This window comes from Ambystoma mexicanum, chromosome 4p (assembly GCF_040938575.1).
Source record: "Ambystoma mexicanum isolate Mex_15411 chromosome 4p, UKY_AmexF1_1, whole genome shotgun sequence".
In the NCBI taxonomy this organism is placed as follows: Eukaryota; Metazoa; Chordata; class Amphibia; order Caudata; family Ambystomatidae; genus Ambystoma; species Ambystoma mexicanum.
This window is the reverse complement of record NC_090927.1, coordinates 88,259,792-88,285,723: the sequence shown is the minus strand read 5'-3', so window position 1 is coordinate 88,285,723 and position 25,932 is coordinate 88,259,792. Positions and strand designations below refer to the sequence as shown.

General features: G+C 50.0%; 1 protein-coding gene across 1 annotated transcript; it reads left to right on the top strand.

Moving 5' to 3' along the window:
* Positions 1 to 2,271: 2,271 nt before the first annotated feature.
* On the top strand, positions 2,272 to 25,141 carry LOC138452545 (WAP four-disulfide core domain protein 5-like). Its single transcript, XM_069604990.1, has 3 exons — positions 2,272 to 2,428; positions 11,837 to 11,971; positions 24,661 to 25,141. Exons 1-3 carry the CDS (start codon positions 2,341 to 2,343, stop codon positions 24,690 to 24,692), a joined length of 255 nt encoding a protein of 84 aa, XP_069461091.1. The 5' UTR covers positions 2,272 to 2,340; the 3' UTR covers positions 24,693 to 25,141.
* Positions 25,142 to 25,932: the final 791 nt, after the last annotated feature.

Sequence of the window (25,932 nt, the reverse complement as noted above, 5' to 3'; positions counted from 1 at the left end):
GTCCATTAATGAAGCACAAATGAAACAGGTTGATAACCGGATTTATTTGGGACTTCCAGTATTGCTAACCCTCACCAATAGAGGTGAAAAAGCGATGCAGTACTCCCACAAACACCAAGTTTGGGAAGTTCTCCCTAGGTCCAGCTGTGAAATTCTATGAGGCGAAATTGGTGCCTAAAATACTCTATGGAACAGAAACTATACAGCCGTGGATCTGGGAGAAATTAGAGATTCTGGAAGCCTCTTTGTGGAGGCGAGCATTGACACTACCGAATGGTATCTCTGCTGCGCTCATTAGATATGAACTGGGCCTGTTGTCTCTGCAAGCCACACTGGTTTGGAAGTTGATATGTATATTTGCCAAATTCTATAAAGCGGTGGCTCAGTCCCTATACAGGGACATGAAAACTTGAATCACTCAAGCTCAAAATGAGAGGATAATTCATTTTGTTATATACTGCCAAGGCCTATGAAGGGGCTTAGACCTGAAAGATGAAGATCCGTTTGTCAGGCCTGATCATGTAAAGCGTTTCCTACATCAGGAGGACTGGGTGTCACAACAGAGAAGCTGCAGAGCCCCCATCTGCAAAAGGAACACAAAACATTGGGCATCACAGCCTCTTACCTACTGCAATGTCTGCGCAGTCTTGTGAGAGGCACACTGATGCGCTGTAGGTTGAACATCTGGCCGGCCAGGGAAATGATGGCCCGAAAAGGCCTGGTTTTAAAGGAAGCATCTTACTGCAGGCTAGGTGGGTCTCGTTCAGAAATTGCGACATGGAACTAAATGTTCCTGCATTGCCCTGGTCTCCTATTTTTCAGAATGTTGCACTTTGGACAATTTGGGTATTGGTCTAGAGAAGCTGATAATGGTGCACTCTGGCACATGTGAGTGTGTCTACAGAATTCAAAAGTTGCATTGCCAGTCTGTGGCTTTATCACCTGCTTAAAAGTGTATACAACCCCAAACTGATGAATGTATTGATGTATGTTCTAAAGTTGGAAATAATGTGATGTTAATATTGGGATTTAATGTGTGGTCTTAGAATTGATGAATTAATTGATGTAGGTTTTAAGGTTGGAAATAATGTGAGGTTAATATTGGGATTTAATCTGTGGTTTTACAATGGATGAATGAATTGATGTATGTAATAATGTGAGGTTAAAATGGATAGTAATTGTGTGGTTTTTAGAATTTGAGTTTTGATGGAAATATAGTTAACTGATTATATCATAGAACCCTTTTTCTCTTTTTTAAACTTGTTTTCTTCTTTTTTTCAAGAATTGAATGAAGGATAAACTGTTTTTTCTTTGGTATTCATGGGATTTATATTTAGTAAGAATGTAATTTCATATCGTATGTACTTGCTTTATCCTTCGTTAGAATCTTTATAGTTCTTGCTGTTCAGTTATCACATTGTAAAGGTTGATTTTGTTAATTCAACATTTTAACCAAGCACATTAAAAACATTTAAAATAACAAACATGAATGATGATGTATTGGTCTCCTCTCACTTTTCCAGCGTTTATATTGAAGTCCTGTATCTATTGTAAGTTCTGCTGAAGGTTTTGCTGCAGACCATCTGTCAATGGGATTTCGGCTAGACTACGGGACTCCCTGTTTCTGGTTTCTCTCTGTTTCTCAGCTATCATTTCCAGACCTTGCGAAAAGCTGTGGCACATTTACTGCCGGGTATTCGTCTGTCTGAACACATCATGTCTGCTCTCTGCCCTTTGCATTGGCACCCAGAATGCCAGCATATGCTGGACATGAATTATGGTGCTTTATTGGACAGGGCCTCCTGTTTCTCTTGAGCAGCCTGACCGGTCATAGTCCCATCCGCTCTCCCTGATCCTGCTCCAGGGTGGATCACGGTCAAAGGTTAGGCGGCCCCACCTTCTCCGTGCTGGCTGCCCAGCTCTGGAACGCCTTCCTGTGTACCATCACATGTCCATGAATCATGTCACTTTCAGACACTCATCTAAAGGCTCCACCTTCTCTCTGTTGCCACAACCTCTCAGCTCGTTCCGCGCGACACCCATAAACCCATGAGCGTACATGTGCTACGCATGCGCTCCCCCAAAACACAACAGAAACATGCTTGTGACCTGCAGGAAAGCCTACAGTGTTCATGCAACAAGGCTATTTATTTCCTGAGATGAGGCACAGCCTGCTTAGGCAACTTGCCCTCAGGAAATGATGACCTCAGCTGCACTCATCAGTAGCTGGTTGTGCAATGAATGGGCTGGGCTGGGAACAAGCGTCTCCTCCCAAACAGCACCAGCCTTTAAAAGCCATTACCAACCATTTCTTCTTCAGATCCGACTGCTGAACTGACCATGAAGGGGTGCATCGCAGCTGGCGTGTTCCTGGTGCTTCTCGCGCTCAGCTCTGAACTGCGGCCGGCATCAGCCCAGGGTGAAGACGGTGAGTACCAAGTGTGGGGGTGTCACAGAGGCCGCTTTCCATCTGTTTTTCTGAATGCTTCTTCCATTCAGCTCCAGGACAACGTTAGGGAAACTTTGTGTCTGTCCAAGTGCGATTTTGCACAGTACTAGCAGCAGGAGATAAATTGGCCTTGTCTAAAAAACGTCTGATTTGAATGCATTTTTGCACTAGGACAAGTTTGCACTAGTGCTAATACCATTCCCTATTAGCACTAGGGTAACGTTTGCACTAGTGTTTATACCATTCCGTATTAGCACTATGGCAAAGTTTTCACTAGTGCTAATACCATTCCCTATTAGCACCAGGGTAACGTTTGCACTAGTGTTTATACCATTCCGTATTAGCACTATGGCAAAGTTTTCACTAGTGCTAATACCATTCCCTATTAGCACTAGGGTAACATTTGCACTAGTGTTTATACCATTCCCTATTAGCACTATGGCAAAGTTTGCACTAGTGTTTATACCATTCCCTATTAGCACTATTGCAAAGTTTTCACTAGTGCTAATACCATTCCATATTAGCACTATGGCAAAGTTTGCACTAGTGTTTATACCATTCCCTATTAGCACTATGGCAAAGTTTTCACTAGTGCTAATACCATTCCATATTAGCACTAGGGTAACGTTTGCACTAGTGTTTATACCATTCCGTATTAGCCCTACGGCAAAGTTTTTACTAGTGCTAATGCCATTCCCTATTAGCACCAGGGTAACGTTTGCACTAGTGTTTATACCATTCCCTATTAGTACCATGGCAAAGTTTGCACTAGTGTTTATACCATTCCCTATTAGCACTATGGCAAAGTTTTCACTGGTGCTAATACCATTCCATATTAGCACTATGGCAAAGTTTGCACTAGTGTTTATACCATTTCCTATTACCATTATGGCAAAGTTTTCACTAGTGCTAATACCATTCCATATTAGCACTAGGGTAACGTTTGCACTAGTGTTTATACCATTCCCTATTAGCACTATGGCAAAGTTTTCACTAGTGCTAATACCATTCCATATTAACACTATGGCAAAGTTTGCACTAGTGCTTATACCATTCCATATTAGCACTAGTGTTTATACCATTCCCTATTAGCACTATGGCAAAGTTTGCACTAGTGTTTATACCATTCCCTATTAGCACTATGGCAAAGTTTTCACTAGTGCTTATACCATTCCATATTAGCACTATGGCAAAGTTTGCACTAGTGTTTATACCATTCCCTATTAGCACTATGGCTAAATGTTCACTAGTGCTAATACCATTCCATATTAGCATTATGGCAAAGTTTGCACTAGTGCTTATACCATTCCGTTTAAGCACTAGGGCAAAGTTTGCAATAGTGCGAAGATCTATTGAAAGAATAGGGTTTCATCCCAGGGGAAGACATTCCCTAGTGTAACACAGCGCTTGCAGGGGTGCGCATTTTCTGTAATCTGGGCCCAGTTTATCACATCTTCGCAGAAAGAGTCTCATAACATGTTCCACTTGTGTGTAACTTTATGTCCTAAGTATTGAATATGTGTAGAAATCGGTTTAAACCCTAAGAAACATGTCCCCATACCAAAAATGGAGCATAAGGACACACAGCTAATCACTGCACATGGCTGGAATAATGACAGGCTTTCAATAGGTTTGAGCAAAGGTGCCGCCCTTACTCTCACTGTTTCTGGCCAGCCGCGAGCACCTGCCATCTCTCATTTTGTGTGCTCTCACCTTGCTCCTCGCACATTAGGAACGACTTCCGGGCACTATTCTAATCCCCTGGGCTCATTTGTCTTGAGGGTCTCGAGCCTCCAAGAAGCTCATTTGGCTTTAATAACCTCCTCTCATTATGGGAGGTGCTGGCCGGTCAGTCCTGACAATCTGTGTATGCGGGGCTTCCCCCACGATACTTCACAATCATTCGGAAATGAGATTGTTGATGTATTTATCATGTGCGCAATCTCCTGTGAAGAGGAGGAGCCGGCAGACTGAACTGCATCCGGGCACACACTCTCCTGTGAAGAGGAGGAGCCGGCAGACTGAACTGCATCCGGGCACACACTCTCCTGTGAAGAGGAGGAGCCGGCAGACTGAACTGCATCCGGGCACACACTCTCCTGTGGAGGGGGGGAACCGGGCAGACTAAACTGCAACCGGGCCACGCTCTCCTGTGGAGGGGGGGAACCGGGCAGACTAAACTGCCACCGGGCCACGCTCTCCTGTGGAGGAGAGGAAGCGGGCAGACTGAACTGCATCCGGGCACACACTCTCCTGTGGAGGAGAGGAAGCGGGCAGACTGAACTGCACCCGGGCACACACTCTCCTGTGGAGGGCAGGAACTGGGCAGACTGAACTGCATCCGGGCACACACCCTCCTGTGGAGGAGAGGAAGCGGGCAGACTGAACTGCATCCGGGCACACACTCTCCTGTGGAGGGCAGGAACTGGGCAGACTGAACTGCACCTGGGCTACAATCTCCTGTGAAGAGGAGGAACCGGGCAGACTGAACTGCACCCGGGCCACAATCTCCTGTGGAGGGCAGGAAGTGGGCAGACTGAACTGCATCCGGGCACACACTCTCCTGTGGAGGGGAGGAAGCGGGCAGACTGAACTGCACCCGAGCCACAATCTCCTGTGGAGGGGAGGAATTGGGCAGACTGAACTGCACCCGGGCACACACTCTCCTGTGGAGGGGGGACCCGGGCAGACTGAACTGCACCCGGGCCACAATCTCCTGTGGAGGGGAGGAACCGGGCAGACTGAACTGCATCCGGGCACACACTCTCCTGTGGAGGGGAGGAAGCGGGCAGACTGAACTGCATCCGGGCACACACTCTCCTGTGGAGGGGAGGAAGCGGGCAGACTGAACTGCACCTGGGCCACAATCTCCTGTGGAGGGGAGGAACCGGGCAGACTGAACTGCACCTGGGCTACAATCTCCTGTGGAGGGGAGGAACTGGGCAGACTGAACTGCATCCGGGCACACGCTCTCCTGTGGAGGGGAGGAAGCGGGCAGACTGAACTGCACCTGGGCCACAATCTCCTGTGGAGGGGAGGAACCGGGCAGACTGAACTGCACCTGGGCTACAATCTCCCGTGGAGGGGAGGAACTGGGCAGACTGAACTGCATCCGGGCACACACTCTCCTGTGGAGGGGGGGAACCAGGCAGACTGAACTGCACCTGGGCTACAATCTCCTGTGGAGGGGAGGAACCGGGCAGACTGAACTGCATCCGGGCATACACTCTCCTGTGGAGGGGAGGAAGCGGGCAGACTGAACTGCATCCGGGCACACACTCTCCTGTGAAGAGGAGGAGCCGGCAGACTGAACTGCATCCGGGCACACACTCTCCTGTGAAGAGGAGGAGCCGGGCAGACTGAACTGCATCCGGGCACACACTCTCCTGTGGAGGGGAGGAACCGGGCAGACTGAACTGCATCCGGGCACACACTCTCCTGTGGAGGGGAGGAACCGGGCGGACTGAACTGCACCCGGGCCACAATCTCCTGTGGAGGGCAGGAACTGGGCAGACTGAACTGCACCCGGGCCACAATCTCCTGTGGAGGGGAGGAACCGGGCAGACTGAACTGCACCCGAGCCACAATCTCCTGTGGACGGGAGGAACGGGCGGACTAAACTGCATCCGAGCCACACCCTCCGGTGAAGGGCAGGAACCGGGCACACTGAACTGCATCCGGGCACACACTCTCCTGTGGAGGGGAGGAAGCGGGCAGACTGAACTGCACCCGGGCACACACCCTCCTGTGGAGGGGGGGAACCAGGCAGACTGAACTGCACCTGGGCTACAATCTCCTGTGGAGGGGAGGAACCGGGCAGACTTAACTGCACCCGGGCCGCACTCTCCTGTGGAAGGCAGGAACCGGGCAGACTGAACTGCACCTGGGCCACAATCTCCTGTGAAGAGGAGGAACGGGGCAGACTGAACTGCACCCGGGCCACAATCTGCTGTGGAGGGGAGGAGCCTGGCGGACTGAACTGCACCGAGGCCACAATTTTCAGTGGAGGGGGGGAACTGCACAGACTGAAATGCACCCAAGCCACACTCTGCTGTGGAGGGGAGGAAGCGGGCAGACTGAACTGCATCCGGGCCACACTCTGCTGTGGAGGGGAGGAAGCGGGCAGACTGAACTGCATCCAGGCCACACTCTGCTGTGGAGGGGAGGAAGCGGGCAGACTGAACTGCATCCGGGCCACACTCTGCTGTGGAGGGGAGGAAGCGGGCAGACTGAACTGCATCCGTGCGCCGGTCTTACACGATTGCAGCGCAAGTGAAAGTCAACAGAAGAAGGTCGAGACTTAGATTATCATCATATGTGTGTGCCTGGCAGTCCTCATCTAACTAAGGGGTCTTATGCTGCGCTCAGCTGTGGTTCTTTAAATATTGTCACATCTATTAAGACCTTTCATGTTGCCACCCCCTCTGGAGACACTTATCTTTGATTTGACCGGTGCCCTTCTGGCTTTAAACATTGCAATAATGTTATGGAATTCCTCACTCCACCTCTCTGTGGTTTGGTTTGAGGGGGACGCAGGGTAATTTCTGCTTCATTACGAGTTTGGTGGTGAAACTGCCACATTACATCCCAAATCATTTACCGCTACTGCCTCTCGGTTTTGTGCGGCTAACACAAGATTACAGGTAGTGGTATTGGGTAGGAGCCCATTTCTGGAGTGCATCGTACTCCATGGGGATTTTGGCAGATTTACTGCGAGCGGTAAATGAGTCGTGGTTAATGCACTGATTTTTGGAGGAAAACTGGAGGTACCACCTTCACCTTTTTGCTGGATGTGATTCCCCCACTTTTCCTGCAAACTGGAAATTCGGTGGTAAGGCAGAAATGGCTGTAAATCCATTGGCACCAAAAAATGTGGTAACGGAATTACCATCCCTTTTTACTGCACCGCCAAACTTGTAATGAGTCCCTGACAATACCTTGAATTCCGTCAATAGAAAAGGTACTTATTTCTCTGCTGTGAGCCACCGTTGCCTCCCCCCAATGTGTGCTTTTATCGTCGCTCCCATTTTACCCCAGGAAATAGACAGGAAAATAACAGTAAAGTGACGAATTCTCTTTCCCACTTCAATCCAGGACACACAACGTGGGAGACGGGCCTAACAGATGAGTACTGTGCTTATATATGCCTGAAAAGGAGACTGACCTAACAGGTGAGTGCTAGGTTTATATAAGCCTGAAAGGAGATTCACCTAACAGGTGAGTGCTAGGCTTATATATACCCGAAAAGGAGACTGACCTAACAGGTGAGTGCTAGGCTTATATATACCCGAAAAGGAGACTGACCTAACAGGTGAGTGCTAGGCTTATATATGCCCTGAAAGGAGACTGGCCTAACAGGTGAGGACTAGGCTTATATATGCCCTGAAAGGAGACTGATCTAACAGGTGAGTACTAGGATTGTATATGCCCTAAAAAGAGACTGGCCTAACAGGTGAGTGCTAGGCTTATAGTTGCGCTAAAAGGAGACTGGCCTAACAGGTGAGTACTGGGCTTATATATGCACGAAAAGGAGACTGACCAAACCGGTGAGTACTAGGCTTATATATGCCTGAAAAGGAGACTGACCTAACAGGTGAGTGCTAGGTTTATATATGCCATTAAAGGAGATTCACCTAACAGGTGAGTTCTAGGCTCATATATGCCCGAAAAGGAGACTGACCTAACAGGTGAGTGCTAGGTTTATATATGCCATTAAAGGAGATTCACCTAACAGGTGAGTTCTAGGCTTATATATGCCCGAAAAGGAGACTGACCTAACAGGTGAGTGCTAGGCATATATATGCCCTGAAAGGAGACTGACCTAACAGGTGAGTACTGGGCTTATATATGCCCTGACAGGAGACTGACCTAACAGGTGGGTGCTAGGCTTATATATGCCCTAAAAGGAGGGAACAAAACAGGTCCAAAAGGGCCAAACCACACAGTAAAATCAGAACCACAGTACTGGTACTGAAAAGCAACAGGGTAACCACTACTAGGTACTGTGACTATAACTTCCTAGAGTGAAGAGTGAACTGCAGGGATTCATTGTAAAGAATTCTATAATGCATCCCTGGTGCCATGTACAATGACAGCACCAGGGACCACAGGCAGGTCACTGCACAGGTGCATCAACCCTTCCTCAAAGTTCTCTCCTAGGACACAATGGAGCCGAATGCCATAGGTCTGCTGCGACTCGGATACAGCCAATGGAGAACTTTCTAGAGGGGGCCCTCCGAACAAGAAGATTCTAGCCTAGGGTTCAAGAACCAGCATGTCAGAGCGAGACCAAAGCACACTCCAGGCCCTAGAATCCAACAGTAGAGGGGGAACCTCAAAACCCCACCACTCATGTGCCCAGGAGGCCCCTGATGGGAAAACATAAAATAAAGCAGAACCCCAGGACAGGTAGTCATAGTGCTGTATGTTGCAAAGTTCTAGAAACCGTGGGATGAGGGCGAGTTTAAGTCTGGCTAGCTGTGCTTGTGGATACCAAGAAGTAGGGAATGGGACCGAGCAAGGATCCAGACAACCAAACAGGCCCCCAAAGATGACACCCCTGGCAGAGAAGATTCGGGATTCACAAAGAAATCCACCAGAGCATCAGGTCAGCTTAGGGATGCAGGAAGGGGCAGTCAGCAAACAATAAGTTGTCCAATGATGTTGGAGATGACAGGAGAGCAAACCAGAAAGTCACAAAGTTAAGCACAGGCAGTGCAGCTTCCAGGTCTGGAATGTTTTCCACCTTAAGGAGCGTGGCCCAGAAGGAGGTGGCAGGGAGGTAGCACTGCCGAGGCCAGGAGAATATCCTACCAAAGACCAGGCAGTATGGTCAGCTAAGAGGACCACAGGAAACTAGGCAAGAACCCGTCTTGGGATTCCACCAGCATGGAAGCAGCAGAATGCAAAGACATAGGGGCCTGTGGTGGGTCAGTTTGGCCACACCCTGGTCCTCAGCCAGAGGTCCTCTTCAACAGCAGGGAAGCATCAGAATGCAAAGACATGGGAGCCTGTGTCAGGCCAGTAAAGCCACACCCTGGTCCTCAGACAGAGTGCATCTTCAGCAGTAGGGAGACAGCATAATGCAAAGACATATTAGCCTGTGTCGGATCAGTATGGCCGCACCCTGGTCCTCAGCCGCAGCGCATCTTCGTCCTCAGCCACAGCGCATCTTCAGCAGCAGGGAGACAGCAGAATGCAAAGACATTGGAGCCTGTGTCGAGCCAGTATGGCCACACCCTGGTCCTCAGCCGCAGCGCATCTTCAGCAGCAGGGAGACAGCAGAATGCAAAGACATTGGAACTTGTGTCGAGCCAGTATGGCCACACCCTGGTCCTCAGCCGCAGCGCATCTTCAGCAGCAGGGAAACAGCAGAATTCAGACATTGGAGCTTGTGTCGAGCCAGTATGGCCACACCCTGGTCCTCAGTCGCAGCGCATCTTCAGCAGCAGGGAAACAGCAGAATGCAAAGACATTGGAGCTTGTGTCGAGCCAGTATGGCCACACCCTGGTCCTCAGCCACAGCGCATCCTCAGCAGCAGGGAAACAGCAGAATGCAGACATTGGAGCTTGTGTCGAGCCAGTATGGCCGCACTCTGGTCCTTCAGGAGATTAGGTTTAGCTCCGAGGAATGCACTGATATTATATTCCCAAGTGCTCTGTGGGAGTTCCCATCATATCCCAAGTATTATTCTTGTGGACTTTCCTACTGCTGCACATCTGCCTGGAACTGGATATCTTAAAGTTCACAAGGGCAGAAAACACAAACTGTATACACCCGGCAAATGGATCCTGTCTGTCGAACCAACTACTCCCTTCACAGCTGTCACTCAAAAGTGATCCACCTTGGCACGAGCCTTTTACAAGAATACACAGATAAAGGAATAGGAAAAAAAGCCTATTGTTGGATATTTGAGTAGCCTGTCCCTGGAGACAGTGCCATGAGACTGGGTGAATGGCAGAGGGGCACTATACGAATCCCATGCAAAACAACAGTGAAAACTGCAACCTTTTCTGTGGGGTTGAAACAGATTTGAAGATAAGAACAGACAGGGATCGAGGGCGGGGGAGTGGACTCTGCTTGAAAGGCACCATGATTACCTGTTTGGGAGGTATTTGGGGCTTTTATCTGGGAGGTGCCATCAGACGATGCTGGCCCTGCACCTGCAGACCCCCTGCCTCTCCCGGCTCCCATATTCCAAGTCCATCCAAAGACCCCGTTGTTCATCTGTATGTCCTGTAATGTATTTATGGAGTGTGGACTTGGCTAGAAAGCTGCTGGGCACTGTACAAGATCAAGCACATGGTGGGCGGGGGAGATGGACAGCATCAGGTCATTGCAACCTTTTCATTTGAAATGGGCTCTGAGCCTCAGTGGGGCCCCTGAGCAGCTGCCCCCGTGTTGGTAGTGCTGTGAGACCTCGGTATCTTCTTTAAATCAGGACATTAAATGCACGCTTTACAGCACACATGTTCCAGGCTGCCTTTGCTGGTGCCCTCAGGCTGCCACCTCAGCCTTTTCACTCCGGTTTTGTCACCAAAGTGCTAAATAGCTTTTCAGTGGTCATTCAGTGTTTCAGCTCCCCATGGCTGCCTGTCCAGGGATAGTGAGCATCTCTTAACATCTCTTAACACCCAACCATTTTCTCTCTGTCTCCAGTATAATCTAAGCACCCCAGAATGCCTCAGACAATTTGTTTCAGCTGTAGACAGGGGACGCTGAAACATCATGTTGAAATGGACCCCCATGAGCCCTAACACACTTCAGCCTGGCCCTGGCGAGACTGAGGTGATTAAAGGTCATGGAGACAGTGCAGTCTCCACAGGGCGTTAATGGTTCCTGTGCTCTCTGTTGTGGCCATTTGACACTTTCGGGACCGAGCCCTCAAGATTCACAAAAGCATTCTTGTGAAAGGCATCCCATCCCGCTTTTCCCCCTCAGAATCCTGGGAGTTGCAGTTTTGTCTTTTCCATTTTGTATTTAAGACTACAAATCCCAGAATTCCAAATAAATGGACTGGCACTGAAAAACATGGTAGCTCTGTTGAATCAGTTATTAGCTGTGAAACACCTTTATCCTCGGCAGTGACTGTATTTGGCTGTGATGGGTTATATACAGTTTCTTAATGCGATGTCCTATTATTTTAAATGGAACATATATTTTCTTTTTATATTTTGATAAATGTTTTGTATTTATGAAATGGGAACATGATATATGTGATAAATTGTGTTAGGTATTTGTAAAATGTGTTTAAAATTGTTATTATTGTAGCAGTTCAGTTTCTGAACTAATATACAATTATAATAAATAAAATAAATAAATAAGATAGGTTATACTGTTGCAACGGGTGGAATTTTTCAAACTTTTCTCTCTCTCCTAATTATCAGAGCATCCGGGTGTCTGCGAACCAGAAGAGGCCGTCTGTAACCGCCCAAGTGGCACGAAGTGCACGACTGACAGTGACTGCTTCAGCAACATGAAATGCTGCGGGTCCTGCCGCGTGTGCAGCCCTGCCAGGCAAGGTAGGAGTCCTGTGGGGGGGCCCGGGAATGAGCTATTTCTCTGTTATCCGTGTATTGGAGTCCTGTGGGGGGACCTGGGAATGAGCTCTTTCTCTGTTATCCGTGTATTGGAGTCCTGTGGGGGGACCTGGGAATGAGCTCTTTCTCTGTTATCCGTGTATTGGAGTCCTGTGGGGGGGGGGGGGCCGGGAATGAGCTCTTTCTCTGTTATCCGTGTATTGGAGTCCTGTGTTGGGGTCCGGGAATGAGCTCTTTCTCTGTTATCCGTGTATTGGAGTCCTGTGTGGGGGTCCGGGAATGAGCTCTTTCTCTGTTATCCGTGTATTGGAGTCCTGTGTTGGGGTCCGGGAATGAGCTCTTTCTCTGTTATCCGTGTATTGGAGTCCTGTGGGGGGGTCCGGAAATGAGCTCTTTCTCAGTTATCCGTGTATTGGAGTCCTGTGGGGGGTCCCGAGAATGAGCTCTTTCTCTGTTATCCGTGTATTGGAGTCCTGTGTGGGGGTCCGGGAATGAGCTCTTTCTCTGTTATCCGTGTATTGGAGTCCTGTGTTGGGGTCCGGGAATGAGCTCTTTCTCTGTTATCCGTGTATTGGAGTCCTGTGGGGGGGTCCGGAAATGAGCTCTTTCTCAGTTATCCGTGTATTGGAGTCCTGTGGGGGGTCCCGAGAATGAGCTCTTTCTCTGTTATCCGTGTATTGGAGTCCTGTGGGGGGGTCCGGGAATGAGCTCTTTCTCTGTTATCCGTGTATTGGAGTCCTGTGGGGGGGTCCGGGAATGAGCTCTTTCTCTGTTATCCGTGTATTGGGGTCCTGCGTGGGGGTCCGGGAATGAGCTCTTTCTCTGTTATCCGTGTATTGGAGTCCTGCGTGGGGATCCGGGAATGAGCTCTTTCTCTGTTATCCGTGTATTGGAGTCCTGCGGGGGGGTCCGGTAATGAGCTCTTTCTCTGTTATCCGTGTATTGGAGTCCTGCGGGGGGGTCCGGGAATGGCCTCTTTCTCTGTTATCCGTGTATTGGAGTCCTGCGTGGGGGTCCGGGAATGAGCTCTTTCTCTGTTATCCGTGTATTGGAGTCCTGCGGGGTGGTCCGGAAATGGCCTCTTTCTCTGTTATCCGAGTATTGGAGTCCTGTGTGGGGGTTCGGGAATGGCCTCTTTCTCTGTAATCCGTGTATTGGAGTCCTGTGTGGGGGTCCGGGAATGTCCTCTTTCTCTGTTATCCGTGTATTGGAGTCCTGTGTGGGGGTCCGGGAATGAGCTCTTTCTCTGTTATCCGTGTGTTGGAGTCCTGTGGGGGGGGGGTCCGGGAATGAGCTCTTTCTCTGTTATCCGTGTGTTGGAGTCCTGTGTGGGGGTCCGGGAATGGCCTCTTTCTCTGTTATCCGTGTGTTGGAGCCCTGTGTGGGGGTCCGGGAATGAGCTCTTTCTCTGTTATCCGTGTGTTGGAGTCCTGTGTGGGGGTCCGGGAATGAGCTCTTTCTCTGTTATCCGTGTGTTGGAGTTCTGTGTGGGGGTCCGGGAATGAGCTCTTTCTCTGTTATCCGTGTGTTGGAGTCCTGTGTGGGGGTCCGGGAATGAGCTCTTTCTCTGTTATCCGTGTATTGGAGTCCTGTGTGGGGGTCCGGGAATGGCCTCTTTCTCTGTTATCCGTGTATTGGAGTCCTGTGTGGGGGCCCGGGAACGAGCTCTCTTTCTCTGTTATCCGTGTGTAGGTCCAAGAGCGACCAGCGCCTTCAGAGTGTTAGTAGCAAGAGTGCTCTTAGAACCTGCACGCCATTATGTGTGCATTAATACAATGAAAACAAAAAACACACATTATGGGCCTGAATCATGGAAGTGTTTTGTAATAGCGCAATCCCATAGGAAAACGTTCTGTGAATCAGGCCCTCTGTGTTTGGCGGTATTTCCCTCGGGTATAACGCCAAACCTTTGTTCACTTTCCCACTGTAGCGATATATTGGGAGACCATGCTCAACATGGGGAGTACACCCGACCCCCAATTAGGAGAGACCTTGATAACCGTGTATTCTAGGTTCCGCTAGCCCTGTCTATGACTCATATAGGGCCATGTAGATCCCTTTCATCGGGTGGTCAATCACTGGCAGGGCGCAGGATCTTCTCGGATGAAGAACCTAAGCGCTGCTTTGACAGGTGCCCACTGTGGAGGTATCGCGTCTGCCGCATATATTTGAAATGAATGTTGCCGTTCAGTGCCAATGATGGAACCCCTGAGTTCATGGTGACCCACGCCTTGACCAGGTCTGCACACCTCTATGAGAACTCGATTCATGTCCTCACTCCAAGGAGGAAGTCTTGTCCCCCCATTTGGAGGCTCCACTGAGGCTAACCCATAAAATGTTGAGATTTCTGATGATGTGGAGTCTCCCAAGGGTCTATCCAGTGAATGATGTCACAATCAATCTGAAACCCAGTCAGACATCACCAAAACATGAGGCCTTCCTGAGCCCTTTCAAGCACCTCGGTGGCGTACCGCAACCAACCTCACTGCTCGGAAAGTGGAATGTCTCTGACACAAGCCGATGTTCTGAGCAAGATGGTTGCTCCCTGGCATTCCTCCTGCTCTTCCCCAAACCCACTGGACTGTAAATGGCAGTCTATATAGAAGATGTACTTTTCCCTAGTGTTCTTTGCCCAACTGGCCACCTCCAAGGTCATGGTGAAAGAGCTATTCTTTCCAGCTCACTTTCCATCTCTCTTGGCAGCCATGTTGGATTTGACTTTCTTTACATTCATGATCTTAGCCAAGTGTTTTTTCATGAAGGAACATAGATGTGATGGTCAGCCGTCAAGGACCTCCAGTGCTATGCTAGTAATTCCCAGGTCTGTGGACTGAAACAGATGCTAATGGCACCTTAAGCTCCGGCTAAAGGAAGTAGCACATCTGCATGAATTACTAGCTTCAATGATGTATAAACTACAAAAAGATATCTGTTTTAGAGTTCAAATGTATGCGTACGCACCTACAATCCCCCCATTCAGAATGATCATTAATTTGGTACTCCGTAAAAAATCATTTTTGGGGGGCGCTGTTGAGCAGCCAGCAAAATGGCTGCTTAGCTCAATAGCTCTGTGGGGACCTGGCATATATCCGCCACCATCAGCGGTTCGCCTGCATCTCTCTCCCTGGGATGAACATTGGAGTGTGCCTGATACTGCTCGCATCATCCAGCAGCCTTCGGGGGAAAAAAATGCATCCCGTGAGGCCAGCTACGGCCGATGACAGCCCGCAGCCCGGCCGAGTGAGAGACTCTGCATTGTGTTGCGCCCCCTCCCCCGTGTGGAGCCTGGCACCTGCGGCCAGGGAGGGTGCCACGTACCATCTGCTGCCCTGGAGCTCGCTTCGCCGAGCCTGAGCCACTGAGGCTGGCGCTGCTGTGGCTCGAGCCGCGGGAGCCTACTGACACCGGCGGGCTGCTGCGCCTTGGGCTGGGGCGGCTCCCTGGCTCATCAACGGAGTTCGCCGCTGCTGCCCGCTGTGTCGGCCCCGTCCTGGTCTCGTCAGATCTTCTGAGAGGTCTGGGCCGGTGCCGGACCGGGGGTGGGCCACTGGAGCCTTCCATCGTGTCCTCCGCTCTGGGCCTCCGGCGCGCCCTGGCCTGGGCTGCGGCCCGGGGGGTCATCCACACCGGCTGCTGCTGGTGCAACGCTGTGAAGAGGATCGGCCCCCGCAAGCTGGATTAAATGCGCTCACGGGGCAGGTGAGGAGCTGGGGGGCCCGCATTTGTTTTCTCTCCCCTGCCCACCCAGCCCCGCCTCTGGGCCTCACTGCTGCTGTGGGCCCTAACTGACCACGGCCCCAACATTCCCCACAATAAGATGCTCAGTGCTGGGAACAGGCAGCACGTGTTCCCTTCTGTCCGCCTAATATTGTTGTTTTGGCCCCTTGGCAGAACCGGGCCCACTGGAGAAGCCCTTTTGTATGGTAAACTTGCGCCCACAGTCACACCAGTGTACTGCTGCGTTGGTGCGACCCCGGGGCCCATCCCCCCTGGACTGAGTGGTTGGACACCTCAAAATTGACACATGCTCCACTCGCCATCCTAAACAGCATCGCCACGTCAGACTGGGATACCACACAGTCAACCTGCTTGTCTCCATCTCTTGATACACCGTGGGCGGCAACCACCCACTAAGCCTTAGCTGTACCCACTGCCACCCCCTCTATCTCCTGGTGCCCCCGTTTTCCGCCATAGCATTTGCTCTCCGGACACCTCCAAGCTGATACACACAATTGACGACCCTTATGGCCTCACGCACCACTGTCACTAACATTAACGCACCCTATCCTGCGTTAGACATGTCTAATCGGTCAAGAGGAACTGGCAAAGGGAGTGCAATGGATAAGTTTACTAAAACTGTGCCAAGGGCTGACACCGTAGACACGACACCCGCTCAGGAGGAACCCGAGTCCAAACTACGCCAAGGCACACTGGTCCCAGACCTCACCACATTGATGGAATCCATGGCCAAGAATTTTGCCTCTTTCCATGAGAAATTGGACGACATCAATGCCTATGTAGCCTCACTCAAATCTTGAGTCAACCAGGCTGGGACGAGAATCACTGAAGCGGAAAATAGGATATACACAAATGAAGACGCAATACACACACTTCAGGAAACGGTTGCCACCCTATCTCGTGACATGAAGGGCATGAAGGCGAAATGCAATGATTTAGAATCCCGCTCCCGTAGGAACAACCTTTGCATTATCAGGGTCCCGGAGAACGCCCTTAAGGGGCACATGGAGGACGCGGTGGAGAATCTACTCAAAGAACTGCTGGGCAACCCCGCATTGTCCCCATACTTCACGGTTGAGCGTACCCATCAGGACCTATCGCCTCGTCCCAAACCAGGCGACTTCCTCAGGTCTATCATCGCTCTGATTCTCAATTACAGGGACAGGGATCTCATTCTTCGCTTATCACCTGAGAAGGGGGACTTGCGCCTCGATGCCCAAACCATCAGGATCTTCCCCGACTTCTCTGTGGGGGTGCAGCAGGAAATGCGTCAGTTCCTCAGCGTCAAAAAACTGCTCAGAGAGCGCAACATCCCCTACGCAATACTGTTCCAGGCACGACTAAAGATCACATACAAAGAAGAACTGTACTTTTTCACGGTCCCAGATGAGGCGGTGAAGTTTATTGAGTCACAGATACCTCTCCATAACCCCGGAGGCGCCCAGGCAGACAATGGCTGAGCACTATCTGGCGTTACTCCCTGGTGTCCATTTCTGATGGATATTGTTTGGTTCCTATGTGCTGATGTCAATATTGGTCATTTAGCTACTCATACATGGTTCTCTGTTACACATAACTGGGCACCTGGTTGGCTCCCTCCACACTGACTTTACGCACTCATTATCCTTGCTGCTGGAGCCGACTATGTACCCTGTTCCACCCTTCGGCCAGCCTCTGGCCAGTCCTGCCTACTGGTATCAGGCACTGAGTGATTGATGCCGGCACCGCAGACGCTCGCACGACCTTAGTGCGCGCTGTCTCCTTCGCTCAAACGCCAACCTCAGGGCAACAGCGCGCCCCACTGCAGTTGCAATGGTTATCTTTATTTGGTTTTGGGTGATTTTTGAACTTGGTTGAACCTGTAATGGGGTGAACCCACGTTTGGTTATCACCACTACCCCCCTGATGAAGGGAGGTGTTGGTTTATTGGGGTCGGGGTGACGGGGACACTACCTGTTGGGGAAAGGTGGTGAGGGGGGGAGTTGGTTGGGGGAGTTATGTTAATAACGGCAGAGGTAGGCCGGCACACCGCACTACACCGAGGCACCCTCAGATACATAGCACTGTCTGCAGACACGGGCCGCAACGGCACAACTGGGATGTGCACTAAACTCTTGAAATGCCCACTACCATAATGTCCTGGAATGTCCGGGGCCTGAGCAATCACACTAAAGCCCATAAAATCACGGCCTACGCTCAAAGACACAGTGTTAAGATACTACTTTTACAAGAAACACACTCCAAGGGCCCTCTGGCAACGAACATGGCATCATCTTGGGGCCCTAATAGATACTTTACCTCCTATTCCTCACGGGCGAGGGGGGTGCTGACTGTCATCCATAAATCCATCAAATTGGTACTGCATAAGAGTTACATTGACCCCGACGGCAGATATGTAGTACTGCACAATCATTAATATAGAATATCTCCTCGTGAACACTTATGGGCCCAATGTAGACACTCCTGACTTTGTGGATGGGGTGGTGTCCATACTCCTGGGGTACGTGGGAATTCCAATTATCTGGGGGGGCGGGGACATGAACTTCATTTTAAATACGAACCTGGATAGGACTGGGAAGGCGCCCAGGCCACTATCCGGCGCAGCTCACAGGCTACTGACACATTGCTCAACATCCATAATGCCTGGAGACTGCTACACCCATTATCTCGCGAATACACTCACTATTCCTCCGTACATGACAGTTCCTCCAGGATCGACCTATTTTTGGTATCAGGCGAGGTGATGGGGAGGATCAGGGGAGCGCAAATACTGACTCGGACCCTTTCAGATCATGCCCCGATCACCCTATCAGCGGAATTGGGAATGCCCGTGCCAAAATTTAAAACATGGCGATTTAAATCGGCTGCGCTGCGGGACATCATGTTCAAGGCGATATCCTGGCTGACATTGAATCCTTCTTTGAGCTTAACACTCCCCAGGCCACTACTATTGGGGTACGATGGGACGCCTTCAAGCCCTTCATTAGGGGTATGTCCATATCCAAAGAGGCAGGAATATTGAAGACAATTAGAGTGGCCTTCAGCCGCTCCGAGGCCAAACTGCAGAAACTTGAGCAGGAGTGTTCAACGTCCTCTAACCCATCCACACTCGCCCTAATCAGTGATGAACTCCAGGCTCTCAATACTCACGCAACCAGAGAGGTTTTATACTTTAGCCGCCCAATTGCTGCGCGGAGGTATGGGGAGGGCGATAGGCCCGGTAGAACGCTAGCTGCCCTGGCAAGGGGGGCTGGGGGCAGGCTCAGATCACTTGCATCAAAGACAGACAAGGCGCCACCCGATGGGAGGACCAGCAGATCCTCAACGCTTTTGCCGAGTTCTACATGAACCTCTACGCCCAACCCCCCCGAGCATAGTGAACAGCACATGAAGGAACTACTTGAACAAATTCCTACGACAAGTATCTCCCCTGCCACCAGGGACCAATTAGATGCCCCGCTCTGCCTAGAGGAGATAGTTACCGCCATCTCAGACCTCCCTAAGGGTAAGGCTCCCGGGCCCAACGGACTCATGTCCGAATTTTATCAGGAACACATTGCCATACTGGCCCCCAGGTTACTGGAGGTGTGGGAGAAATCGCTCCGAGTATCTGCCCTCCACCCACTATGCGTGAAGCCGTAATTACGGTACTACTTAAACCCGGCAAGCCCAGCGAGGAATGCGGTTCCTATAGGCCCCTCTCGCTTATGAATCTAGACACTAAAATCTTTGCCAAAGTTTTGGCAAACCGCTTCCTCCCAGTTCTGACATATATGGTCCACGAGGATCAGGCAGGCTTCGTGCCGGGGAGATCCACTTCTCATCACAACAGGTGGCTGCTTAACGTTATGTCACGGATAGACCAGGGCTCGAATGCGGTTGCTGTCACACTGGACGCCAAAAAGGCACTCAACATGGTCTCATGGAAATATATGTGGGGGGTGCTGGGGACAATGGGCATCGGCCCCAATATGATTAAATTCATCCAACTACTGTACACCTTCCAAATGGCTAGGGTACGGGTTAACTCCCTAACATCCGCCGTGATCCCGCTTTCCAGAGGGACCCACCAGGGCTGCTCATTCTCCCCTAGCCTGTTTGCCTTAGCAATCGAGCCCATAGCGGACCACATTAGAACACGCCACATCCACAGAGGGATTCGACTAAAAGACACTACAGAAATTATATCTCTTTATGAGGATGACGTATTACTATACGTCAGGAATCCCTCTGTCAACCTGGACCCAATGTTGCAGGACATTACTCGTATTGGCACTCACTCAGGGTTCACAATTAACTATACCAAGTCTGAGATCTTCCTACTCACCAACTCTACTCAGCGGCCAGCCACCAAATATCCACTCTGCTGGTCGCCCACTGGAATTAGATACCTGGGGGTCCACGTGTCCCTCATTAAGGACACATTGCTGGCTGATAACTATCATGTGGTGGTGAAACTAGCCGAAACCAAATTGGCACGCTGAAGCCCTCTCCCTTTGTCACTCGCCGGAAGGCTCTCACTTATTAAGATGGTGCTTCTTCCCAAGTTTTTGTGCACATTTTGCAATGTATCCATCTGGCCAGGGGGGACATACCTTACCAACCTACACAAGATGTGCGCGCAGTTCCTGTGGCATTCCGGGGCGTTACGAAAGAAATGGACGGCCATGACCCTACCATATGAGAGAGGGGGATTCACTGCCCTGACCTAACATTATATTGACTAGCAGCCCAGACTCAATATGCCTCCCATTGGTATCCGGGCACCCCTCCCCGCCCGCACGTCAAGCTGTAATCCCTCGCAGTGGATGGCATCAATGTAATGACACTCATATTGCATCGACAGTACATACCTGACTCGCCCATAGACCCAGTCGGCACCACAATACATGCATGGGGTAGGTTATTCAGAATGATGACAGAACAGTACCCTTACTACAAATGGCTTCCCGCCTGGGGGTTTCCAGGGCTGGAGCCTACACACGATGCAGCCCTTTCGCAATGCTGGAGCTCCTTGGGGTACCAAGCATTAACTGATTTCTACCCTGACGGGCAGTTTATAAATCCACTGACGTGGATGCCGGGCCACTCCGGGTCAGCTCTAGAACTGCTGCAATACTACAGGCTCCGGGCTGTCTTCCGTGCCGCATGGCCCGACTTCCCTGATGAGCCCCCCGACTCCCCTGGGATTGCTTTCATCGCTAACTCTGGAGGCGCCCAAGGCGTCGTCTCCTCATTGTATAAGCTGCTACTGGCGAGCACCCCAGCCCAGCCTTCTAGGGCGCGAGACGAGTGGGCGGAGGAGCTGGACCTCGAGGTCTCTGACCACGTATGGGGGAAGATGTGCTTGCACACCAATAGAGTCTTCCTTAACCTCTGCTACTGCGCCATGCAGTTCAAGCTGCTGCATAGGCTGTACTACACCCCACTCAGGATTTCCAGGTTCACGCATACTGGCCCACACTCATGCCCCTGGTTCAATGTGGAAAGAGCAGATCAGCTACACATGTTCTGGACATGCCGGAAACTGGGGGAATTTTGGGAAAAATACTAGCGACATTGTCAGAGATCACCGAAAGTGTTGTTGACCTGGACCCCCTAGGGGTGGAGTTTGGAATATGGAAATCTAGAAGGGCCGAGGGCATGACTACATTTTTAAACGTAAGTTGTATTCTAGCTAAGAAATGCATTCTCCAGAACTGGAAGAATCCCTCTCCCCCACATTTCAGAAATGGTTGAACTTGCTTACCTGGTCCCGGAACTGTGAGGAGTAGTATCTTGACATGCTCCCCAATCACTCACGACCCAAGAATATTTGGACTGCTTTTAATAGTTATCTCAACAGCCAGGAGGAGAGTATGTCCGAGAGTGGCTCCTCTCAGGTGCCTTCATGTAGTGATTGTGTAAAACTGGACGTGGAGCTTTCTTCTCTCCCCTCCTTGTTATTGGCCTGAACTGTGACATTGTGGTCTCATGACAGTCACCGTACGACTCTATGGATTTATCAAATGTAAGATGATTGCTGCTGTGTTTGTGCTTGTTGTTTTTCTCTGCCAACAAAAATAAAATATTTCTTTTTAAAAATCATTTTAGGTCCAACTTAAAAAAATATTTAGTTAAATATTTCCACTATAAAATATTGTCTGGAGCTGTGGATGCATATATATATATATATATATATATATATATATATATATATATATATATATATATATATATATATATATATATATATATATATATTCATGTAGTATGTATGCATGTGTGGGGCCATAAAGTGACCACCCGGCTGACTAGTATCAGAAAGCTTTAATAGGGGAGAGAGGCATCATATGTTGGGGTAGGAGGCTGGGTTTGGGTGCAGGGGTCTATGAACACCTAGCCGACTAGTACCAGAAAGCTTTAATAGGGGAAAGATGCATCATATGTTGGGGTTGGTGACGGGGGTGCGGAGGACTATGCACACTTGGCTGACTAGTACAAGAAAGCTTTAATAGGGGAGAGAGGCATCATATGTTGGGGTTGGTGGCTGGGGTGCAGAAGGCTGTGAACACCCAGCTGACTAGTATCAGAAAGCTTTAATAGGGGAGAGAGGCATCATATGTTGGGGTAGGATGCTGGGGGTGCAGGGGTTATGAACACCTGGCCGACTAGTACCAGAAAGCTTTAATAGGGGAAAGATGCATCATATGTTGGGGTTGGTGACGGGGGTGCGGAGGACTATGCACACTTGGCTGACTAGTACAAGAAAGCTTTAATAGGGGAGAGAGGCATCATATGTTGGGGTTGGTGGCTGGGGTGCAGAAGGCTGTGAACACCCAGCTGACTAGTATCAGAAAGCTTTAATAGGGGAGAGAGGCATCATATGTTGGGGTTGGATGCTGGGGGTGCAGGGGTTATGAACACCTGGCTGACTAGTATCAGAAAGCTTTAATAGGGGAGAGAGGCATCATATGTTGGGGTTGGTGGCTGGGGTGCAGAAGGCTGTGAACACCCGGCTGACTAGTATCAGAAAGCTTTAATAGGGGAGAGAGGCATCATATGTTGGGGTAGGATGCTGGGGGTGGGTGCAGGGGTCTATGAACACCTAGCTGACTAGTATCAGAAAGCTTTAATAGGGGAGAGAGGCATCATATGTTGGGGTAGGATGCTGGGGGTGGGTGCAGGGGTCTATGAACACCCAGCTGACTAGTATCAGAAAGCTTTAATAGGGGGGAGATACATAATATGTTGGAGCTGGTGGCTGGGGTGCAGGGGTCTATGAACACCCAGCTGACTAGTATCAGAAAGCTTTAATAGGGGGGAGATACATAATATGTTGGAGCTGGTGGCTGGGGTGCAGAGGTCTATGAACACCCAGCTGACTAGTATCAGAAAGCTTTAATAGGGGGGAGATACATAATATGTTGGAGCTGGTGGCTGGGGTGCAGAGGTCTATGAACACCCAGCTGACTAGTATCAGAAAGCTTTAATAGGGGGGAGATACATAATATGTTGGGGCTGGTGGCTGGGGTGCAGAGGTCTATGAACACCCAGCTGACTAGTATCAGAAAGCTTTAATAGGGGAGAGAGGCATCATATGTTGGGGTTGGAGGCTGGGGGGCAGGGGTCTATGAACACCTGGCTGACTAGTACCAGAAAGCTTTAATAGGGGAAAGATGCATCATATGTTGGGGTAGGATGCTGGGGGTGGGGCCAGGGGCCTATGAACACCTAGCTGACTAGTACCAGAAAGCTTTAATAGGGGAAAGATGCATCATATGTTGGGGTTGGTGGCGGGGGTGCGGAGGACTATGCACACTTGGCTGACTAGTACAAGAAAGCTTTAATAGGGGAGAGAGGCATCATATGTTGGGGTTGGTGGCTGGGGTGCAGAAGGCTGTGAACACCCAGCTGACTAGTATCAGAAAGCTTTAATAGGGGAGAGAGGCATCATATGTTGGGGTAGGATGCTGGGGGTGCAGGGGTTATGAACACCTGGCCGACTAGTACCAGAAAGCTTTAATAGGGGAAAGATGCATCATATGTTGGGGTTGGTGACGGGGGTGCGGAGGACTATGCACACTTGGCTGACTAGTACAAGAAAGCTTTAATAGGGGAGAGAGGCATCATATGTTGGGGTTGGTGGCTGGGGTGCAGAAGGCTGTGAACACCCAGCTGACTAGTATCAGAAAGCTTTAATAGGGGAGAGAGGCATCATATGTTGGGGTTGGTGGCTGGGGTGCAGAAGGCTGTGAACACCTGGCTGACTAGTATCAGAAAGCTTTAATAGGGGAGAGATACATAATATGTTGGGGTTGGATGCTGGGGGTGCAGGGGTTATGAACACCTGGCTGACTAGTATCAGAAAGCTTTAATAGGGGAGAGAGGCATCATATGTTGGGGTTGGTGGCTGGGGTGCAGAAGGCTGTGAACACCCAGCTGACTAGTATCAGAAAGCTTTAATAGGGGAGAGGTAGATGCATAATATGTTGGGGTTGGATGCTGGGGGTGCAGGGGTTATGAACACCTGGCTGACTAGTATCAGAAAGCTTTAATAGGGGAGAGACGCATCATATGTTGGGGTTGGGGTTGGAGACTGGGGGTGCAGGGGACTATGCACACTTGGCTGACTAGTACAAGAAAGCTTTAGCAGGGGAGGCATACATCAGATGCTGGTTTGGTGGCTGGGGGTACAGAGGTCTATGAAAAGTTGCCTGTGGGGTGTTTTCTTTTTATTGATTTAAGAGTATTTCCTGGACTGTTGCATGGAGGGGCTTGCACCTAATTCAGGTTGGCAAAATGTCCTGGATTCTATTATGCAGTAAATCAGTCAATGTGTAAGTGTCATGAAAGCGCCCATGTATGTGGGCAAAGTAGTTATTAGCCACCAATTGTATGTTACAGCTGTTAGAATTCTGTCTGATTTCTTACCTACCAATTTTTTCTTCTAGTTCAACCGCTCCCGGATCCCCGAAACCAGTAGCCATGGCAAAGGCTCCCCTCTGCGTCGGGGGGATTCTTGAAGTCCCGTCACTTGGTGGCAGAAGAAATGGAGTGAGGACTTTTCAGGAAGAACTTGGAATGGGGGGGCTTCTTCTGCAACTCCACTCATCTCTGCGCCTGTGCCCCTAATTGGGGTAACTCCTGTGGATGGGGACATCTTACCACAAGCTGCCCTCTAGCAGCATTTTTTCTCCGCTAATGCCCACCTCATCTTCTGCTTTACCCCACCCTGAAGTGTGCCCCTCATGTTGTTCTCCCCTCCTTGCGCTGCGCCACCTCCTGGACCTGCCGGCAGTGTGTACAACATGCATCGCTGCCTCACTCGGGCCTGTTGGCTTTTGGTCTGTGTGTCATGGAAAGACGTGCTTTGAAACACCATTTCTTGATGTCTAAGCGCCTTACTAATGCACAATAAATAAATGAAATAAATGGACGCCTGGGAAGATTTTTATGATCAGAGTGAAATCTCATTCTTGTTTTACAGTATCTGCTCCATCAGCAGTTTCAGGTTCTCCCTGCCAGGAGGCAGGACATTGACCAATGAGGTCACTTTGTAAATCCTGTTTAAAACAATTCCTCTTTCCTCCCGAAATATTACTCCAGCATAATCTGCTGTGCTCCATGCGCATTCCACCTGTGCTCTCCCTGGGCACCTGCCTACATTACACCTGTACTGGCTGGACAGGATAGCTCAGGATAGCAAGACGTCGCGAAGCAACACAGGTTCGATCCCCAGGTCCGCGCTAAGGAACCTCTGGGAATTAAGCAAAATAACCTGTCATATCATGCATTCTGTCTGCTCTCAATGCTATTTCACGTCTGTCCGCGATTCTAAGCGCTAGGTGCTACAGCACCTACATATTTGTTTTAGTGCAAACCGTTTGGTTGTGAACATTCGCGGTCATTGAATTGAAAGCCCAGAATTACAGTCCAGCTGCGCCAGGGAGTTCCACGCTTGGGTGGCTAGTTCACCTCCGTGGCTGCACTGACTGTGGTTGGGTTGAGTGTGTTTACTCTGTGCAGCAATAAGTTCTTTCTGTTTTCTGTCTGTTGCTAATAAAGTTAACTTTGAGTTAGTGAATGCAGGGCACAGTGAACCTCCACATTCAGGCTGTCGCACGTGGATCCTTGAGTCCCGCCCACTTTTTCTCTTTATGCACTGGCATTTACGCCCATTATTACTATTTCCAAAAGGCTCCCATGATGTCTCACCATTGGCT